The sequence below is a fragment of the Ptychodera flava genome, chromosome 16, assembly GCF_041260155.1.
Source record: "Ptychodera flava strain L36383 chromosome 16, AS_Pfla_20210202, whole genome shotgun sequence".
Taxonomy (NCBI): domain Eukaryota; kingdom Metazoa; phylum Hemichordata; class Enteropneusta; family Ptychoderidae; genus Ptychodera; species Ptychodera flava.
Genome location: NC_091943.1, coordinates 13,325,933 through 13,348,578, shown reverse-complemented (window position 1 = coordinate 13,348,578; position 22,646 = coordinate 13,325,933). Strand labels below are relative to the sequence as shown.

The 22,646-nt window shown below is 37.3% G+C and overlaps 1 protein-coding gene across 4 annotated transcripts in view; it reads left to right on the top strand.

Moving 5' to 3' along the window:
• Positions 1-19,318, top strand: part of LOC139114057 (retinoic acid receptor RXR-alpha-B-like) — a 103,711-nt gene extending 84,393 nt beyond the window's left edge. For 2 of the 4 annotated variants that reach the window (XM_070675549.1, XM_070675547.1), the window contains exons 3-7: positions 2,256-2,435; positions 6,704-6,873; positions 10,372-10,498; positions 11,141-11,365; positions 12,033-19,318. In XM_070675549.1, coding sequence (XP_070531650.1) covers positions 2,256-2,435; positions 6,704-6,873; positions 10,372-10,498; positions 11,141-11,365; positions 12,033-12,283 — 953 coding nt within the window. In that variant the 3' untranslated portion in view covers positions 12,284-19,318. The remainder of the gene's footprint in view (positions 1-2,255; positions 2,436-6,703; positions 6,874-10,371; positions 10,499-11,140; positions 11,366-12,032) is intronic. The other 2 variants (XM_070675551.1, XM_070675548.1) reach the window with 1 other exon arrangement.
• Positions 19,319-22,646: the final 3,328 nt, after the last annotated feature.

Genomic DNA, 22,646 nt, shown 5'->3' with positions numbered 1-22,646 from the left:
GCGCCAAAGTTGGGCCTGCATTCGAAGGCGACGCTGTGCAGCTGTGAGCACGCGCTGCCAGACACAGCGACTGTCGGTTCTTGCAAGTATATGAATATTCATAAGGGTTGTGACTTCAAAAGAAACACCTATCTAACTGGATGGAGAGAATTTGTACTAGTAGCTAGTAAACCTATATACGCGGTATGGTTTTATTTTTCATTTTTAATTTTATTTGGCTATGGTACGTGTCGTTGTTGTTTCGATTAACAGATGTGTGGAGTTCTACAAAGTACCCGGATCAGGCAGAAATCCGACCGGTCGCTTGCAAGAACGTCCAGACCCTGGGATTCGTGTCGCGTCTCTGAAGGGCGCGCGCGTGTTCCAACTGACTGACACTGGGAAGAACGCGAATCGCAGGGTCTCTGCCAGACTATATGCATGCTGAACATAACCGTATGAATACTGTGGTCTATATATAGTTCCATGTTGTGGTGTTAAACAACTGGTATAGTCAACAACCATGTGAGCACATCCCGTGGACTGGAAATTGGAATCTTTCTCTTTCAATAGTCTGGTGCTTCTTGGAAAGTCAAGATGGCTGCCAATGAAGTGATAGTTTTCATTTGTTACTAGGATTGACAGAGAGGTCTTTTCTGTTATTGGCAGATCAATGCCTGTCCAAGTTGCAGAGTGTTGTATATGGTAAAACGAAGAAGCTCCTATCTTTTTTGGTTGTGTTTTATCGATTTTGAGGTTGACAAAACATACCTATAAAACATACCTATATTTATTAAAAGTACAGAATTATACTGATTTGAAAGTTGTGATGTACATATACACACACAGACACATAAACTATACATTTGTGTGTGTACACACATACATAATTATAGTCAAACCCAAGTTGTACCAGTGTTTAGCTTGCACATTTCCATACGTCTTTCATGTTTGGAATCCAGATATTTATTGAAACAAGCAGGGACACCAACATAGTACCGCACACTGTTTCAAATGCTGTTTTTGTAGTATAGCCGCGGCTTCAAAACTTAGAGAATGTCATTTTTGTATTGAGACATGTAAATGATAGATGCAGAATTCCTTGAGGTGTTCTTGTATTGTAATGTTGAAGAAAGAATGAAAAAGGCCTACAGTTGTGCAGTTCATCTGAAAGTCTAGTCAAGTCTTCAAGCACCAAACAATTTAACTAACATCTATTGCCCATGGTGATTTGTTGTCTGGGAGTTGTATGGATAGAGTGTAATTTAGTTTTGTAGTTTGCTTATATATTACTTTACAATGTAATATACCAGCATTTTCAAGCATGATTTGTCAGTCATTAGGGCACTTTAGTATTGTACTCATTTGCTAGGATATCTGGTCTTGTTCAAAACCAAAGTAGCTCATTTACTCTGGTTTTTTGAATCATGAATACAGTGGTAACCAGGGAGTATGTCCTGTCTGATGTCCCTTAATGCAACCTGTGTTTGTTTTGGATGGATGTGATTGTTTGATTTATGGAGACTTGTAGAGTACCATGAATGTGCAGTGCCCTCAGTGGCCAAGTACAGCCATTCATGTCAACAGTTGGTGCGACTGACCAATATGAAATTCATCTTCATGTAAAAGGCACAAGTACTTTGGAGTAATGTTGTGACTCTGTGTGCGAAATGTGTGCTAGTTTTATTAACCTATTCACCCCTCTTTCTGGTATAAAACAGATCCACACTCTCCGTTGATAATAGGTTTTGTCTAGACCATTTTGTTAAAAGGGTGACTTGTCAAAGGATGCGCAAGACATGAAAAAAGTAATTTTCAGCAGTAGTAGTTTTCAGCACTGGTACTTAAATAGACCTGAGAATTACAAATTGAGATGTTATTGTACACAATTAATGAAACTGGTATAATTAACCCTTTGAGTGCCAAAGTCAATTTTTGTCGCCCTTATAAAATATACCTCAGTCAATTTTTGTCAGATTTTTGCCAAAATTTTGATGAAAAAACTGTGACCATGAAATGTTGAGTTCATTTGGTCTAAAATTATCAGAGAAATTACAGAAAAGTTCATAAAAATTGGTAAAATGTTGTACTAAAATTTTGGTGGGAAAAAATACAGCACTCAAAGGGTTAAGGAGAGTTCCACAGAATACCAGTCAGAATAAATTCTGGCTGAAATTAAATCATTATGAAAGGAACTTGTTATCTCTCTTTACAGGACGTGGCTCGATGGTTTCTTGACATGTAATGTTTATTTTGCTTTTTATGTCCTTTTCCAGGAAAACATTATGGAGTTTATAGCTGTGAAGGCTGCAAAGGGTTCTTCAAACGTACTGTGAGGAAGGACCTCCACTATGCCTGCAGAGATGAGAAGAACTGCATCGTGGACAAACGACAGAGAAATCGCTGCCAGTATTGCCGATACCAAAAATGTATAGCCATGGGCATGAGACGAGAAGGTAATAGTCCATCCAAGTTGTGTATTATATGATAATTTCTGAAATTTTTTCAAAAGAAAGGAAAATGTAGTTTGATCATTGGATTTGTGAGGACGGACACGGTTTTTCCCTCAAGCCAAGGTTTGTTTAGATTTACTTCAAGGTACGGTGACTGGCAATATTGATAGCGTATCAGGCGCTGTACATCTCTCTGACAACTTCCCAATGCACACTTGCCAGAGCATTATGAATAGCCAAAGATATTAATCTTTACTGAGCAGACAATGAATATGAAAGACCTCAACTGATTAGCAGAAGGGACCAGCCTTGGTGGGCAGTGAGCAACCTGACTGATAATTTAGAGAAATCTTATCTGGCCATCAAAGATGTAGTCTTATTGTATGCTGTTATTAACAGTTGAATACTGAAATTTGTGAAATAACAGTTTACACATTTTTCGAGACAATGTAGATGATACTGAAATTTCACCATCATTAGACAGAAATACATAGTAGATAACAGCCTTGTCCTTTGTAAAGAGACAGATTGAAATGTCATATAATTCTTACATATAAAAGAACTTTATTCAGAGCTTTTTAGTTTGACCATGAAGTTAAATGTCAAACTGTCAGATTATTAGTCCCCGCGGACGAAGTCCGGCGGGGACTTACAGATTGGGTCCCGTCTGTGCGTCCGTCCGTCCGTCCGTCTGTCCGTCCGTCCGTCATCAACAGTTTCTCAGACACTGCTGAACCAATTTCGTTCAAACTCAGCACAAAGGCATAGCACTATGACCTACAGATGCATGTCGATTTATTTTGTGATACGATCCAATATGGCCGCGAGGCGGCTATTTTGTTGCGATTTTTCATGTCTTTGGACCATAACTCAAACATCCTTGAACAGATTCTGTTCAAACTTGGCACAAAGGCATAACACTATGGCTTTTATATCCATATTAAATTATATCATGATACAATCCAATATGGGCGCGAGGCGGCCATTTTGTTGCGATTTTTCATGTCTTTGGACCATAACTCAGACATCCTTGAACATATTCTGTTTAACCTTGGCACAAAGGCATAACATTATGGCCTACATGTGCATGTCAAATTATTTTGCGATACGATCCAACATGGCCGCGAGGCGGCCATTTTGTTTGCGATTTTTTCATGTCTTTGAACCATAACTCAAATATCCTTGAACCGATTCTGTTCAAACTTTGCACAAAGGCATAACACTATGGCCTACATATGCTTGTCAAATTATATTGCGATACGATCCAATATGGGCGTGAAGCGGCCATTTTGTTGGGATCTTTCATGTTTTTGGATCATAAGTCAGACATCTTGAACAGATTCTGTTAAAACTTGGCACAAAGGCATAACACTATGGCCTTCATGTGCATGTAAAATTATTTTGCGATACGATCCAATATGGGCGTGAGGCAGCCATTTTGTTGCGATTTTTCATGTCTTTGGACCATAACTCAGACATCCTTGAACAGATTCTGTTCAAATTTGGCACAAAAGCAAAACATTATGCCCTTCATATGAACGCCACTTTATTTCATGATATGATCCAATATGGCCGACAGGCGTCCATTTTTTTGTGATTTTCTCATGTCTCTGAACCATAACTCATTCATCCTTGAACTGATTTTGTTCAAACTTGGCACAAAGGCAAAGCACTATGGCATACATATGCATGTATCAATTAACCTTGCGATAGGATCCAATATGGCTGCAGAACTGCCATTTTGTTGGAATTTTGCATGTCTTTGAAGCATAATTCAAAGGTCATTAAACCCATTTTGTCCAAACTTGGCACAAAGATCAAGCACTATGGCACACATACATGTATACATGTCAATTTACTTCGTGACATGTTCCAATATGGCTGCCAGATTGTCATTTTTGGATTTTTTCATGTCTTTGAGGCTTCATCATATGCAAATATTCCTTATCCAATGTTGTTGAGACTTGGTACAAAGATAAAGTACTATGGCATACTTATGCATGGCTACTAATTTTGTGCTACGATCCATATGGTCAATAGACAGCCATTTGATTTCAATTTTATAAACATAGGTAACTGTCCTTCAATGGACTGATTTTGTTTAAACGTGATATGGCTGCATTCTTGTGCACATTAATTTGTTTTATTATATGATCCGAAATGGCTGATTACAACAACATACCCGATCCCATACCATTTCGAAAATTCCACCAAACCATGTGTATAGTATGTGCTGTCATGACACTAGAGGCAGTGAGGGCATCGTTATGTGTGATGTAATCAAAAGTTCCTTTAGTGGTCAACACCGGCAGAGATGAGTCTTTTATTGAACGTTCCTCAGATTACTTTATTATGCAAGTCACAGGCCTGATGCACCCGTTGCATCAATGTCATTCCACAGCTACCTAGACACCAAAGATTATGACAAAATGGACAAGCGGGGACTGTGTCATCAACGATGACTTGTTTTAGATTCTATTTCAAATGATAGCGAGCTTGGTATACATTGTAGTACAAAATAGCCATGAATTTTCAGCCATTTCTGAATATACGGTGTATGGTGGGGATTGCATTGAAGTTCTTTCTTTGCGTAAGTCACGCATGAAGAGATATTTTCCAAGTCATATTCGCACGAATTGAAGATTCATTTGTCCAGTCATTGGGATATCGAGGTGAAATCTCATATCACACTGAAACCCATCCAACTGTTCCATTTATTCACCTTGCCACATCAGTAATGCTTGGGGTGACTTTGAGAAACATTCAGTTAAGGTAATATGCGCCTCGAAAGTGAGAGATTTTAACTTTTGCTCAAACTTTCCTAAATGAAACTTTCAACCATTCTCTTACCAAAGAAAAAATAAAAATCGGGGTCACTGAACAAACTTAGGTACTAGAGAGACAAATCACTAGCGATTTCCTGATACTTTGAAATTCAAAATGGCCACCCTCCCTGTGTTAACTCTATGGTGAAAAATAAAAATTTTCTATTTTCAAAAAACTAAGACAGTTAAAAGTTTTCTTTCTCCAAGAGCTTTAAAATGAGCCCCAACAAGTGGTAGATCAGAAAAGCATTTATACAATTGAAAGCCCAAATTTCTGTCCCCGAGACATGTTCCACTTTAAACTCATCACTAGAATTTCCAACTTCAGTGGTGCTATAGTTTCTTTGTCCACCACAGTGATACAGCGTTGTCCACAATGTGTTTCAAAAGCATAAATGAAGCCATTTTAAATTGCATTAGCTAGCTATCATGGAAAGTCAGAATTCTTTACTTCTATAACTTAAATGAGGAAAAGGCCATGGATTACCTACTGAAAATTAATCAGAATTATTGAAATTGAAACTAAATTCTTCTTATCAATTATTGAAGTAACTGAAAATCCATCTAGGAGTCGTGATCATCAGTCAAATTATTCGACATTTTCGCACATATTTAGAAAAATGTGAAAGATTCTTTTTCTGTCCAAACTGATTGATTTTGATAAATGTCGGTGAACAAGAATAGAATGCCATTCTGTCTCCGGGGATGCTTTATCCTGATTGGTTAGAGTGGGTGCATGTGAGAAAAATGCCATAATTGACGCAGGTGGTAGCGTAAATGTCTAAGTGTATGTTTGAATTGTCTTACAGGTATATGTAGGCTTTGATATGAGGAAAAAAAAAGCCATGATTTCCCTTCAGCTGTATCCTCTAAACTTTCAAGGTGGTGCAGGCAAATCATAATTTTTGTTAAAATTAGCTGGCATTTCATTTCGCATATTCCATGATTGATTTTAGACTCAACTGGTATTTGTGAAAGCTAACATTGAACAATATTCTCACTGAAAAAAACTGGTTGCAGTGTAACTTTGTAAATACACCCATGGTTCTGTCAGTATTAATCTTTTCAATACACAAAATAGATCTGAAGAGTCTTAAAAATATTACAATATCATACAGAAAATTGCTGGAATTATTTAGCAGTATATTTGAACACACAGCAAATCTGTAGTAGGTTGGTGGGAAGGTATAGGTGATTCCCTGGCGCTAAACACTTCTCTGGTCCCTCGACAAATAAAACTCAGAAATTTTGTAGGTTTGTCAGAACTTTCGAATATCATCCCCACCCTTTGAACATACCTTTGGTCCCTCGGCAAATGAGTCCCCAACAGTTTTGTAGTCAGTTTGTTAGAAATTGTAAATATATCATCCCCCCCCACCCCGAAACACATTTCACATCTCTTGGCAAATTGAATCCCTGGAAGTTTTGATGCTTATGACAAAGCAGCTGTGTGTTCTGTTACAGCCGTACAGGAGGAACGTCAGCGCAAAGACAAAGCCGGTGGCGACGGTGAGGTTGAGAGTACGAGTAACGCCAACAATGACATGCCCGTTGAAAAGATACTGGAAGCAGAGTTGGCGGTAGAACCCAAAACAGATACCTACGTGGATACTCCTGTAAGTTGTAGCAGTACTCTTTCAGCTTTCCCTCGATCTACTGAAAGTTCAGAAATCTCAAAAATATCAGTAATGCTTTCAAGGTCAAAACTCACTCACTTGTGGCCTGGCAAAACAATACCTGCTAGAATGACAAGCGTCTGTGGTTGAACTTGATGTGGCATCTCATCTGCATCAGTTTTAATTTTTTTATGTTACCTATTGTTACATTCAAATCCTTTTCCCCCGAATGATGGTCCTTGTGCCGTATTTTTTACAGTGGGGATGTAACAAATTCTGGTGGTGATCGGGTTAAACTGTTCACACCCAGTGCCCTGTAAACAGGGTCTACTGTCACCAATGATAACGATGGGTTTGGGCCAAACCATGGTGGTGAAAGGGTTCTACCTGGTTTGAAGTTGTATCCCAGTGGGGATCTTGGCCATGTAAACGTTCTGCTGAAAGTAAGCTGACAATAATAAAATATAGTCAAACACCCATGTCAGCTGAAGTAGTGTTTGCTTTGCTTGAACACTGGCCAACTGTGATATCTTACGCACAGCGAGGTTACCCACAATGCTGTGTGATTTGTGCACTCAGTATTGTTTGCTGAAAGTTCATTCATTTTTATTCACTTTTGAACGATTAAAAACTGTAAAATTTAGTTTCAAGATTATTTGTTGAAAGGATGCTCCAAAATAATCAATTATGCTACATATTCAAGGGTAAATTGAATTAAAAGTTAATGTTTGTAGGTGCTATAAATTATACAGTTTTCAAGGTAAAATTGTCATCAACAGAGAGGGTGTCATCTTACCATCTGTGTAGCACATAAATTTCCTTTGCAATAGACAACTAAGAAAAAATCAATATCCTTTCTTTTGCCAACACAAGTGTAGCTTATTGCCTTTGTTTCCTTGAAAACATTTTGTCTGGCTGTCAAAATTATCTGTTGACAAAATTACAAAATTGCTATCTCCTCCACGGAAAAGGTGTTGATCTTCTCATTATTCAAACAGGGATATCAGAGGGATATGATTATCGATACAATGCTGTTAGAATTTAGAAATATGGACCAAGCTGTTCTGTGTACAGAAGAAATCTGCTTCAGTTCAATGAGCAATTTCAGTGTGTTTGAATCAAGGAGAATTGTGGGTAGCATCACTTACTGAGTGACATACCATTATGTTCTGTCTCAAGTGATAACATTTCAGTGATCGAAATAATCGGTGGCAATGGTGGCATTTGCCACCAAAAACTGTCAATCTGCCACCAAAATTTTTTTCTGGTGGTATTTTTCTGCCACTAAATTTTGGGTCATCATGTCATCGATCCTACGGCTTGAATGAAGGAACACTGAAGGAACACGCGTTGTCTGACGACGGAAAAACTCATTAGCAAAAAAAAACCCAAACTAATTGCGACATTTGGCATGAATGAAAACACAGGGTGAATCCAAACTTGTGATTGGCTAATCTCCATATCGATGACAGCAGCTTTTGTACACTTGACATGTTGTTGCCCTCTGTGATAGCCGCATATGCAGTCATATGGCACAAGATAAAAGCATGTTGTGACATTTTGAAAACAAAGCCAAACTGCAGCCTGCATGAATTAAATAACAATAAATACTTGCAATTCATCAGCCAGTACAGGGCTCAAAAATTCCTATCGCCCGACGCCCGTGGCTAGTGAATTTTGCGTTCGGGCAAGTAAAATCAATATGCTTCCCGTCCGACGGGCAAGTGCACCAACGGTTGATTTATCTAAGCTCTGGACAATTCAAGCTTGAAAACGTATTTCATTAGGTCTGTACACGAACGCCTACAATCATTGTAAGTCCTTCAACTCTCAGAAGTTTTTTTCTGAAAACCCTTGAAAATCCGCCCGACATCGCAAAATAATCATTCTTGCTGTTGTAAAACACAAAAAGTCGTAAAAATAGAGTTTTGCGACATGTTCTCTCCGACGACATGGAGTGAACTCACTGTTTTGTATGTGTGCCGTAAAGTGGCATGCTTTTGACAGTGGTTGCCATTCTCTTTGTGCAAGTGTATGAGTCGTATGACAGTCGATCGGCTTCACGCGATAGTGTAATTGCACCATGTGCTTGGTAAATGGATGTTAACTTATTCGAAGCCATGGATCTTGGCAATGCTTACTGTTCAACGTAAATCAACCCTTAGTTGAAAAAGTACAAGTTTACATCCTAGTCGAAACGGGCTCAGTCGACCAAGGAGGCCACATATTGCAGCTACATATTGCGTGAGATGCAGACAGTTAAGTTTCAAATTACGTGACCTTGGTTGTTAGGGATCGGCTCTCACTTACAGAAAACAAATCTGCACTGAAGAGTATAACGAAAACGAAACTTGAATCTGCTCTCTTGACGAATACATTTATCAAAATAAAACTTTGAAAGACGGCTGTGCTCAGTGAGTAAACATGTAAACAGGTAAAAGGGTTGCAGATGTACATGTGCATATGCATTGGCAGATAAACACTGGCAGAGCAGTTGTTTGTGATCTCAGCTTGATAATAAAGAGCAGCAGCCAGCCATGCACATTGTAAATCACACAATCTTATTACTCTTATGCAAAGATTTTAATTTGGATTAGGTTGTGGAAAAATTCCAAATTCAAAGATGTTTTCTAGATGGCCAAATCTACAGTAAAAAACTAAAGTATTCTCACATTTCTTCTGCGACATTTCAGATTTGGTAATAGTCCTTCATTTTAACAAGAATGTAGTTCATGTTTGAATCTGTGTTTTCCCTCTTTGAATTCACTTCATATGGCCAAACTCTTGCTCTCTGTTACAAATTACTAGTACAGTTATTAGAAATTTAGGGCAAGTAATTTTTCCTCTCGGGCAAGTAAAAATGAAATTCACGTGTCCCACGATTAGTAAGTTTGAAAAAATTTTGTCGAGGCCTGCAGTATAGGTTGATTTTTTGTGACGTGTACTCACCATATTTTCAAGAATTTATAAATTAGAATGAGTATGTGGCAATGACAAGATGTTGTATTATACCGATCACATGTGTTAAACTGCCACCAGATTTTTCATAATTGCCACCTGATTTTATATCCAGTGGCAAACTTTTGCCACGAGAAATAAAAAAGTATTTCTATCCCTGCATTTTCAAGGTTCCATATTCGTTTTATGTCATGATAACATTCTCAATTATGCCCATCGCCATCATAACCCCTTGTTGAAAATTTGGCAAAATTTCACCCGATTCCAGACAAAAGCCCAAAATGATCCAGGGTGTGTCAGGATCAGCATTCAAGTCCAAGAGGGAAACTGAAACATCTCTTAACACTTTCTGTTTGTGGAAAAATGTCCTCGCAGTTTTTGTCATCAGCAGTACCATGGTCTCTATGAAACCGTATTTGATAATCACTTATAAATAAATTTTGGTAATCACTTATAAAACGGTCATGTCTTTGTGATACTTTCATGATTTCCCCTGTGCCAGGGTGAATTTTCTAACACGAAGTGTGACTCATTTTGCAGAACGATCCAGTGACCAATATATGCCAGGCCGCAGACAAACAGCTGTTCACGCTGGTAGAATGGGCAAAGAGAATTCCACACTTCACAGAACTACCTTTAGATGACCAGGTCATCCTTCTTAGAGCAGGTGAGTGGCGCCGTAAAACGAATATTTGTCTACGACTTTGCACATTGTTTGTGCCTGTGATCAAGTGTTGCATGATCTAGTATCTAGCAATACCTACCATCCACAGTGACAAAGAGCCTTCAAAACAACCTGTTATACCAAAACCACTGACATGATTTATGGCCGTGACCACAGGGCTGTGGTTTGCCCTGTTCTGCATGACTGATAACATGTGTTGTTGCCTGTGATAGAAATATCACCTGAAGTGTATCATGAACTTGTTATGGTACAATGACTGTGTCAATAGCTCATTTAACTGGTTCTATCTGGTCTTTCAATTTCATGGCGCCATTCACAAAATGTGGAATCTTTACACAAAGCAAGATTTGTGAAGTTGGCAGTTTTGGTATCAAATAGTTGATGGTTGCCGTATGGTCAGTGAAGGTGCACAAAAGTTCAGGCTTACACAAATGTTTATTTTGCATGCATGGCTGTGCTGCATTTCATCTCAAAATCAATATGTGAAACTGGAAAACAGAAACAAGTCAGTAAATAGGTAACCACTCCTGTTCAAAAAAGATGCATTCATTGAAAGTGACTGCAGTTAAAATCCCATCTTTTCAGTGTAATAACTCATGTTTGCATGTCATTTTGTTTGGTCAGGATGGAATGAGCTACTAATTGCTGCGTTTTCACACCGTTCAATTGCTGTCCGAGACGGCATCTTACTGGCCACTGGTCTTCATGTTCACCGAAACAGCGCCCACAGTGCTGGCGTCGGTACCATCTTCGACCGCGTGCTCACGGAGCTAGTCGCCAAGATGAGAGAAATGAAGATGGATAAAACAGAGCTTGGCTGTCTCCGAGCAATTGTATTGTTCAATCCTGGTAAGCATCTTGCATTGAGCAAATACCTACGTTCCACCTTGGTAGGGAAATTTATCTGCTAGGCACTCCGTGCCTTTTGGACGTTATATCTTAGCTTCTTTTCAAAAGAAGACAATTTAAAATTTCTGTGCGTCAGCCTTGTACAATACAAAAATTTTCCTCCATCAAAGAAAGCTGCATCACCAGCATGCCGTATGGGCATCAAGGATACTCTACAAGTGTGTTTTTCACCAATGAAACATGAGTATAGAAGCTGCCACTGTTACTAGTATAGTTACAGAATGTTCTGACCGGTGACATATATATTCCTGTTTACATCTAATGTGGATTCCTTTCATCTTTATCTGCCTGTATACAATTTAAACCAAACTCTTGTACAAAGTTTAGTGGAAAGTATAGAAAGGTAAAGATACGGTTAACCCTTTGAGCGCCAAAGTCAATTTTTGTTGCCGTTATAAAAGTATACCTCAGTCAGTTTTTTCCAGATTTTTGCCAAAATTTTGATAAAAAACTGTAGTCAATGAATTTGATGTCCTTTTGGTCCAAAATTATCAAAAAAATTACAGAAAAATTCATTGAAATTGGTAAAATGTTGCACTAGAATTTGGTGGGAAAATATTACAGCACTCAGCAAGTTAATGCATGTTGTTTCTGCTGTTTTACCTAGATGCCAAGAATCTGGGAGCCATCCAAAAAGTCGAAGAATTACGTGAGAAAGTCTACGCTTCGTTAGAGGAGTATTGCCGGAAAACTTACCCAGATGAACCTGGCCGATTTGCCAAACTGCTCCTCCGCCTACCAGCACTACGATCTATTGGTCTCAAATGTCTGGAACATTTGTTCTTCTTCAAGTTGATCGGAGACACGCCGATTGACACATTCTTGATGGAGATGCTGGAGGCCCCAAGCAACAACTAAAATATATCTCTCTTATTGTGTTTCTCTCTTTGTATTTTTTTGTTCTTCATTACCATATTAATCAAATCTCTCAGTTACAATACTGTTCTAGAACATTGAAGGCTTTAAGCCATGGTGAAATGCAGTGCCATAACTCAACCCTTTCACCCCCATGTTCATGTAGAGAGGTCCAGCTTTCCCCATAGACAAGAACAGGGTTGGACCAAAGTTGGGTGGTGGAAGGGTTAAAACTAAACTTTCTTCGTACCTTTCCTTGAGCTTACCTTTACCCACAAATCTTGTGTTAAGCTTTCTGTGGACAAGTCTTTCAAGTCTGCAGTACTTCTACTGTGAACAAAAAAGTTTCTTTTGCTAGGAAAACTAGTGAATAGGGTGTCATGGTCAATAGTCTGATGTGTCAGTAGTCTGATTTTCCAGTACATTTACAAAAGTGGAATTAAAATCTCAGTTTCAGAAGATGCAGGACATATAGTATAGTTTAGAAGCAGTGCTGTAGAGATTAGAAAAGTGCATTTTTAAAGCCATTCAGTACGGGATGCTTTCTATCACTTGATATATAGAAAGAAACTACTTTTTTCAAGCAATTTTCTGTAAAAGAAAGTATATGTCAAAGTCGTAAAACAACAAAACATCTCAATGAGTTTCTGGCTGTGTGTAGTACATTATAAATCCAGGCATTGGACAACAAACAGAAAAGTGTTCTGTGCTGAAGTGGTAATGAATATAGATAATCATAATTTTGGGTGATGTTTTTCGTATTTTCTTCTGATGTTGAAAACTTTGAATGAGAAATTTTGTGGTAGCAAGCTTTGATTTGCCACTGCTCTGCTATTGTGTAGATACATGAAGTGCCTGAGTTTCTTGTGAAATATTCCAATCTACCTGTTCAGTCTTGTCTTTCTTTCTTCAGGGAGAGGTCATTCACCTTCACAATTAACATTGACTCAGAGTTTGAACGTGTCAAGAGTTTTTAGAAGAACACAGTGGCGGGAGAAAAATGGAAAGATAAAAATGAGATTATTTTTGGTTCCATGTATCTGTTAAGGTAAAAACATGCCTCTAAACTACATCAAGTCGCATGCTCAAAGAATTCCTTTTGAAGAGAGAAAAATTTAGGATATCATGCATTGGAAAATCAAACTTTGTTAATTTACCATATACTAGTATTTTGAATTCAAAATTGTGGCTGCTCCCTGTTTTACCTTCTTAGAGGAAAATATGTTGATTTTTACAAAAATGAATGGTAAACACTGGCGTACGTGTTTTACTATTCAGAGTGATCTTAAGCTTTAAATCTCAACAAATGAAATTTTAAGACTCCTTTTCAGAAAACCTAGTCTCGAGGCACACTTTACCTGCAGATTCATGTACAATAAAGTTTTTTCGATTTCTTTTTACTGCAGCACTGTGGTCTATCCTGTAGGTAGTTCAAATAGTGTTCATATGTATTCTCATGTATTTCCACTGGGGGAGAGATTAAATGTTTAGTGCATCATGTGTGGTTCAAACAATTTGCAAAATTTCTTTCTCTCTTGTAAGTATGTCTCTCTTCTCAGGAGATTGGTGTTTGTGTATCAAATTTATAACCTGGACTGTTATTACATTCAGTGCTGTACCAATGTGGCACATAGTTCTTGGTACAATGTAACAGAAAAAAAGTGTCTTGAAAATATGATAACATAACATTTGATAGAATGTAACCAAAATGGTTCTTGTTAAAATGTAACAGAACAAAAGTGTTTGGAAAATGTGGTACAGAACATTTGATACAATGTAACCAAAATGGTGTCTGAAATAATGTAACACATAGCATTTGATACATTGTAACAAGATAAAGATTTCAGAAAATGTGGCATGTAGCACTTGATACAATGTAACAATTGTCTGATATAATGTGACTCAGCACTTGATAAGAACAGAAAGGGTATGTTTAACATGACACTTAGCTCTTGAGATAGAGTAATGAAAAGGTTTCCTGAAATAACGTGTGTGACTCATAACACTTGATAAAATGTAGCAAAGTCTATTTTTATCTTTGTGCTCCTCATCTTTGATTAAGCTGCCATTGAAGTTACTGATGTGGTTTTGACCATGTAAAGGAAGAGGGGTGAAGGATTTAATTTTCAAGGAATCGCGTTGCAAAAGTTGCATAATTTCTGAAAGCTCACTTGAAACCTATGGAAATTCTTTGCTGTTCACAAATTGTTTGTGCATTAGGGCCTCCAGTGTTACAATCCCAAGTTGTAGCTCACCTCCTACAAGTTAAGTGATGCACAGATGTACACTGAAGTGACCTCGTATTGCATCATTGAAAATTTCCTCACTTTTATGTCTGTCATATATTGCGAGGTTACTGGTTTTGAAATATTGAACATTTTGATGACAATCTTTCATGTTAGTAGAGTATAACTAGTGGTCAATTGATTTCCAAAGTTGGAAGTGTTTTCTTTTCCAGTATAAGAAAGGTTACTATTACCTATTGATATAGTGCCAACTTTCATCACAGTGACAAAAAATTCACATTTTGTTTGGAGAATGAACTTGAACAGGAGACAGAACCATGGCAAACACCACGACTGTGTCACAATTTATGAACTCCCACACTGTTCAAATTATGATTGCACATTTTTATTTTTTTCTTTGTTTCTGTTTTCATTGACTGATATTTAGAAACATTACTGTTGATCTTATGTCATGATTCCGGTGTTGTTTGATGTAATATAAAAATCGTTTGTATAGACCCCTACTCAAAATCTTCACATATATACTACACACAAAAAATATTTAAAATGCAGAGAGTATGAAAGGCAAAGGTTTTGTGATGTTCAAATATGACAAATAATGTATAGCATATGTAATCTAAGGTCAGAAGGAAGACTATTCATATGTAAATATTTTTTGCAATATTGTTGCGATTAGATATTTGCATATGAATACATTCAAAAATTTTGTTGGGATGAAATATTTGCATATGAATGCATGCAAAATTTTGACCTTGGCGTAGTTGCTTCAAACCTGAGACAATGTATTCTTTTAACAAGTGTAAGTCAATGAACTGAATCTTTATTCGTTTGAAATGCAAAAATTTCCACACTTTCATACAATTAGTGATTGTATAATCTTTTTTCCCTGACAGTTGCACAACAACCAAGACTATTTTGCACTGTGTCAGTACTATAAGTGTTAAATGCTACTACAGATTATCTTGCAGCTCTTAGCTTTGTATAGTGATTGTTTACATATGCAGCTGAAATGCCTTTTTGTTCCCGTGCTCTGTGGTAGGGTTTTACTTTCTGGTGGTCTTTTTCTGAGCTTTGCAAGCGACAATGTTAGTTGATTGATTTTGCTGCGTTTCTGATGTAAACAGGCTTTGATTTAAATTCTGGCTTGTCTTATCTTATGTGACCACTGTGGGTTCAGTGGTTACAGTGGGGCTCAGGGTCCTGGCAAACAGGTTCATTTGGTTTGGAGCAGGTTTTTCTGTTGGCCTTAGTTGTCCTACGAAGGTATTCATTTAGTGGGTTCAGTGGTTAACACACTGTTAGCTGCATCTTTTTGCATTTTACGCGCCAAAATTATACCATCTAATCTTCGGAGACATGATTTGGATTCCCTGATTAGGCCACACTTTCTTTGAAAATGTCACTATTTCAGTCTCAGATGCTTATTTGAGTATTGTGGGAGGCTATATTTGAGTCGCAACTTGAAAATTACACAGTTGTTAAAATCGAAGTTACACTGGTCACCAGTGTTTGAAAAACATTGTGTGGTCACACTTATGGTAAGGTTTTTTTTTATATTAAAGTTGCGTATATTCGCACCATCTAACAAAAATGCAAAAAAAGACAGCTAACAGTGCTGTAAGACCCCTGGGGTGCATTGGTCATACCATCTGGGTTCACTGTACAAATGGCTTAGATGCCCCACCAAACAGATTCAGCTGTGAAGAACAGTGCACGTTTGAAACACCAGTGGGTTCGGCGGTTAGGGTCAGTGTAAGTGGTCGTACATACGGGTTCAGTAGGCAGTCTTTGGCTCAGTGGTTAAGGTAGTATGCGCCTCGAAAATGAAAGACTTAAACTTTCAACCTTTCCCTTACCAAATTGAGATAAAAATCAGGGGTCACCATGCATAGTTTGTGCTAGAGAAACAAATTAGTGCGTAAAATTTACTGGAATTTAAAATTCAAAGTGGCCGCCATCCTTTTGTTAACTTTTCAAAAAGCTAAGACTATGAAAATCTTTATTACTCTGAGACCACAAAAATGAGCCTCACAAATGATGAACCAGGAAAGTATGAAATTAAAATTAAGAGTTTAAATATCTGTCCCCAAGGCACATTCTACCTTAAGTGGTCAGGGTTTGGCATCTTAGCAAAAATACACTGAAAAAAGTTTCATTAATGTCAGCTGTAAATTCAGCTAAGTTCATTACTCATATATTACGCTAGACTGAAAGATCCGTCGTTCAAGATCACTCTCTACGCTCTGCACACAAGAGGGGGAGCATAGGGAGAGCCCCCGAGAGATGGATCTTTCAGTCTGATAGTACAACCAATGCTAGACAGGACTGTCATTTCTCAAGGAACAGACTCACTGTGCACTGTACCTAGGTTCCTCCGGCGTGGATAAGAACAAATAGCCGTCAATCTCTGCAGTCATGATAACATAACTCTATTCCTATCCATCTAATGTAGTACTGTCAAAAGTATGCATGATTTGATGATTTCACTGACCATGGAAACTTTCTGAATTTCATTCACTTCAATCATTTGTTGACAGCTGTAACAAGTTTAATGAAGGCCCTATAAAATGACAGAATTGTTCAAATGTTAAAATGTGAGTGTCACTGAATGCTAAGTATGTTTACTTTACTCTGCTGGTGATAAAAAACATACATTGTATTTCCATTGTGTTTGCGGATATCAATCTGTAAAGTGACCAGAATCTAGCTTCAGATTTGAACTGTGGAGTGCATGGTGTCCAGTCAGGTCTTTGCTTGCATCTTGTTGAGTCCAGTAAAACTGAAACCATGCCAGAACCCGGACAACGGTAACAAAAGGTTTTCATTGGGCGTCCTGTACCCGTGATTGTGAAGTCAACCCTTCTAGCTATCCCAAGACTGTGAACTTCAGTATGTCACTTGCAAAATCATTTCTTGAACTTTTTGCGGTACATCATGACACCACAGCACTCTTTTTTTTGGCAAATCGTTCGTCTCAAAAGGACTCCTCAAACTGGCTTGGTTGTTATAGTGACAAGAAATAGGAGCCAGTTTCTTTGAGTCTGTTTTTTTTACTTTAAAATCAGCTCTTTAGTAAATCTTTGAAATAAGCTGTAGTACTTTATTAGAAAAATATGTTCAACAGTAATATTATAAAAAGAGATAAAATACTTGAAAAAAATGGAAGACAAAAAAATGAAAGATATTATATGCTGCAGTTGTAATTGAAAAGTATATGTTAGTATGCGATGTAGATTAGATGGCCTTGCTGTTTGTAAATGCTTTCTATGCCTACAGTATCTCTGAACTGTTCTTTACAAGTTTTTCAGTTGTCAGCCAATCAAATCATCTGAGAGATTTTTGGAGTTTCTGTGAAGCCAATGAAATTGGCTGTTACATTTTGTCTGTTCAATCAATATCTATCATTGATGTTATTTGCCCTGTGCCACTATTTACTCAATTTGTACTGCTTTAAAGCAGTACACCTTGAGCTGACCAAACTTTGTCAGAAGATGTAAGGCCATGGTCTAACGAAATATAAAGAAATGGACCAATAACAGACAACCTTTCAGGACAGCTGTGGACAACCACCAAGTTTACAGGTTAATGTCCAATCAGAATCAGACTTTGAAACAATGCATGAAAATCAACCAATCACACAATACAGTATTTGCATAAGTGACATCAGAAGAAAATTGGCCAATCAGAAAGTGCCTTTTATTCATGGCTTTAATATGACTTGGTTGCAAACAACACCAATGATATCAAAGGAAATCCATGATAAGATGTAACAGTCAACAAAATGACAACGCCAAGCTACTCCATGGTTCCAGATTTGGGCTTAACGTCTAGCCAATTTGCCAACAACTAATCAAAACATGCAAGAGACAACATTTTTATGTCCATGGTTGAAGTAATACCAGAAGTAAGGAAGAGTGTCAGAGACACGGTAGTGCAGTGCCATATGATACTTGATGTACATGTAATGTACTGGATCTTTGTAACATTATGTTGGTGGTACAGCCTATAGGAGAAAAAGCATCTTTTTTTTTCTAAGGATTGGGGGAATGAAAAAAGAGCAACTTGCAAATATTGTGAACTGAAACATTTTTTTGATGATCTATATATTGATTTGACAATTACAGAGCTTGTCAAGGATAATTTCTAAAGGAACAGACAAAGAAAATTCAACTCAGAAAATCCTTTTTTTTTAAATTAAAATGCTGAGTGATATCCAAGATTTGAAATTGAAATGGTGAGAATTTTTCTGAACTCTGTGGAAGATTAGTATTTTTGTAGGCATTGTAAATAAGCAACTTGTTTCAAAGAAAAATAAATCACAGCTGGGGGGAATGTGACTTATCTTTGTATTGTTTTTTTTGGTGTGTGGTGATATAAAAAAAATATTAAAAAATTTGAAAACATGCAAAATGACATAAATTTCTTTGCACTTTCCCAGCTTTATTGACCATACTTCTCATGTTTTCTGTGTCTGTTCCAGAATAGTTGTGACTCATTCTGTCTACACAGTATTATTTTTAAAGAAAATATGTATTTGGAAATTTGAAATTTTCGTTTTGCTTCATAGATATTTTCTGTATCATTTTTTCTCCCCTCCCAAGAAATAAATGGAAAATAGTTATTGTAGCTGTTTTTTTCCTTGCTGTATTCTAGTGTGTAGTAGAAGGGGGTCGGTGGGTTTCGTTTTCTGATCATGTGTAACGTAATCATTGGTTAAGTTGAGGACGAATCCTTCATTCATGTTGTCTATCTGTGTATTGTACGGGTAAATAAAGCCTTATTTTAGACAAGACACCGAGCTATGGCCTCTTTGTGAATGAATGGTGTCAAAATTTGCAAATTGTTCAATGTACGAGAGAACTCGGAAGAAGGGATGTGTTTACCTGATTGTGTGAGAATTATAGAGAGACTGGAAGAACTTCAGTGTATCATCAGTTCCTCCATCACAGTGCCCCCTCTTTGCTTAATTCACATGCAGCAGACTCCAAGAAAATTTCCTCAGATGCAAAAATCTCATACGTAGTAGTCCTATTGGTGCAGGGCTGATGCAAATTTCCAAAAATCGTGAAATTGATTCCAAGAGCTCTTGAGTTATATGGCATCCTGATCATTCTCGTCTTCTAAAGATTTGTTGAAATCTCATGTGACAATGTGATACTTACTGCCTGTCTGGAGAAATGGTAGCGGTGTACAAGTGAGCTCATGAAATAAGCTAGCTTAACCTCTCTCCCCAGCCCCATACATGAAGAAATTACGTAGGCTCTGTATCAGCTGTTTATTATTGGCGACCTCTTTATGCAGCTGTAAAACAAGTCTTTAAAAAAAATCTTGTTTTCTGAACAGCTCATCGTCAATAAACATTGCTCTTTCACCACTGTTGTGAGTCCAATGTCAGCCTGACTTTGCCAAGGTCAAAGTTGAATGTAAATGTACAGCTACCAGTGGCCTTGCAATTGAACTTGGTGCAAAGACGACAAAATGCAACACAGAAGACCCAACCATGACTGCAAATTGAGGAATAATTGGATGTGATAATGAGGAAGATGACTTAATTAACATATTACTGATGAACTATTACCCGGTCACTGTCCATACATTCGGAAACAGGTACATGCTGATGCAAATTCTGACCTGCACAGCATGCATGACAGCAAAGTAAATATTTCTAGCTCTGTTATTCTTTGTATGGATCTAATATGAAAATTGTCTTATTTCTATGGGATACATTCCAAAAGTTGTTTTTGTGTTACCAAAATGGATGCAGTAGTTTTCTTTATTTTGTTGTTCAAAAGGTCTTCAATTTGCTATGGTGAGTAACAAATCAATATGAAACTTTCATAAATTCTGATCTTTGATGATGATAAAGAATCATTACTCTGAATAATATGCAATGAGAATAGAAAGGAACCTAAATTTTTTGCACATTACAGAAACTTTTAAGTGGATTTCTGTGTATGAATTCAGATTTACCCAACTTCATAATTCTCTGTTAAATTTGTACACATCAAATTGGATATACAAGTAACTTTAACCCTTTGAGCGCCAAAGTTAATTTTTGTAGCCTTTACAAAATATACTCCGATCAAATTTTTTCAGATTTTTGCCGAATTTTGATAAAAAATTGTAGCTAGTTAAATGTGATTTCCATTTGCTCCAAAATTATCAAAACAAATACGGAAAACTTCATAAAAATTGGGAAAATGTTGCGCTCAAATTTTGGTGGGAAAAATTACAGCACTCAAAGGGTTACAGTGCTGTGTACTGTGTGTTGTGGTCTTCGATGGCTCAACTTGTATCCAGGTCACAGTTTATCTGTTGCTGTTTAAGCCTTGACCCAGCTAACCCTTAATATGACTGATTTTTTAACCCTTCCAACCTTGTATGGAGTCAACTGCCATTAGAGGTCATAAGTTCCCAGAGGTCTCTTACACTACCGACAGTAAACATCTTAATCTGTGACATATTAAAGACGCCAATGTATTGGTTTTTCCAAAAGTTTGGTCACATTCCAACAGATGAATCTATCTGTGATTAAAAGCCGTGTTACCCTTTTACACTCTTGTTGTCCATAGCCCATTGTTTACAGTCAAGCTGTTCAGACCTTTGCACAGGAAATTGGTAACAGCCAAAAGGGACTTCAAAAGAAACCAATAGATTTTGCCATTGGTATCATCTCCTGCATCATCATCTATAACCAGCTGAGAACAGAAAATGCTCCTGTGTTCCAGTACACATTGCAATTGTCTGTAAATTGAAACTTTTGCTACATGTTTGCAACTTCATTGAAAGTGTTATGATCAACATCATGAACAATATTCACCATAGATTATAAATTCCAAATGTTATTAAGTATAAAATATGTAATTAGCTGAAATAAAAATACTATATTTCTTTTGACTGCTGTCATTGTATCACCACTTTATATGGCAAGCGTAATTGCCTTTGGTCAAGTCCTTCAAGCTTTATATGCCAAACTGTGAAAGCTCATTAGATATGAAAATTATAAACTAGCTGACACGAAAATGCAAAATATATTTCACTAGTACATTATAATTGTTTCATCAATATACATACTAAGTTTCAAAAACTTTTGTACAGTCTTTCCAATCTTTATGTTCCAAATTTGGAAAGTTAAGTATGCCAATTAGTAGCTAGCTGGTGTAAAAATTCTGACACATCTTTCATGTATGTTACATCAGAGTATCTTTAGTGTACACATCAATTTTTGTCCGCTTTTATCCAGTCAATCCAGATATATATCTCTCATTACAAAAGTTCATTAAATATGCAAATTAGCAATTAACTTACATGTCATCCCTGGTATGTTTCACTGCTGATAGATCCTAGTGTGATCAACATTTGTAGCAATTCTCATCACCTTGTGTGCATCCATCATTAATGTCTATCCATTTTTTTCTACAATCATTAATTTTGCAAATAAGCATTAAAAATGCAAGCCACACCCTCCAAAACTAATCAGTTCTTGCCGTTTGCAAACTGAACCTACACACCAAATTTGATTCTCTCCAATCTTGAGAGATCACTTCAACAGACAGACAGAAGACATCGCTGAGACATGAGCTCATGAGTGTGAACATGTGAGCTAAAAATGCAAACATCACATGTGCTTTGTTGTGCTGGTTGAGAAACATTTGCGTTTCCAACAAGATTAAACCATTCAAATTGTAGAACGAAGAAGAAACTAGAAGCAATGGTTCGTAGAGAATTCCGCACCAAATGTGTCCAAGAACCACGGATTCACAAGGCAATGTTGGTAAGTTACTAAATTCTGGGATATTTTTAAACCACAGGCTTTATGGCAAAAGCTACTCGCATTACCATGGAAATTTTGCGCAGGTTTGTGGAGCAGAAAATAAAACTGGCTCGCAAGCATGAGTTCTGGGTGCATATTACTCTGCATTGCCTTGGGCCTGGATGTCATGTAGCGCCCTCTTGTGGCAAAGATAAAGCTTGTAGACCACCAAGTGCCACTCACTATTCACAAGAGCATATGAACATAAAATATAAGCATAGAGCATGTGAACCGAGTGTAACTGCAGGGCATTTTATACAATTTTCCTCAAACAATATGAATTTTTGTATTTCCGGAATAATTTGCT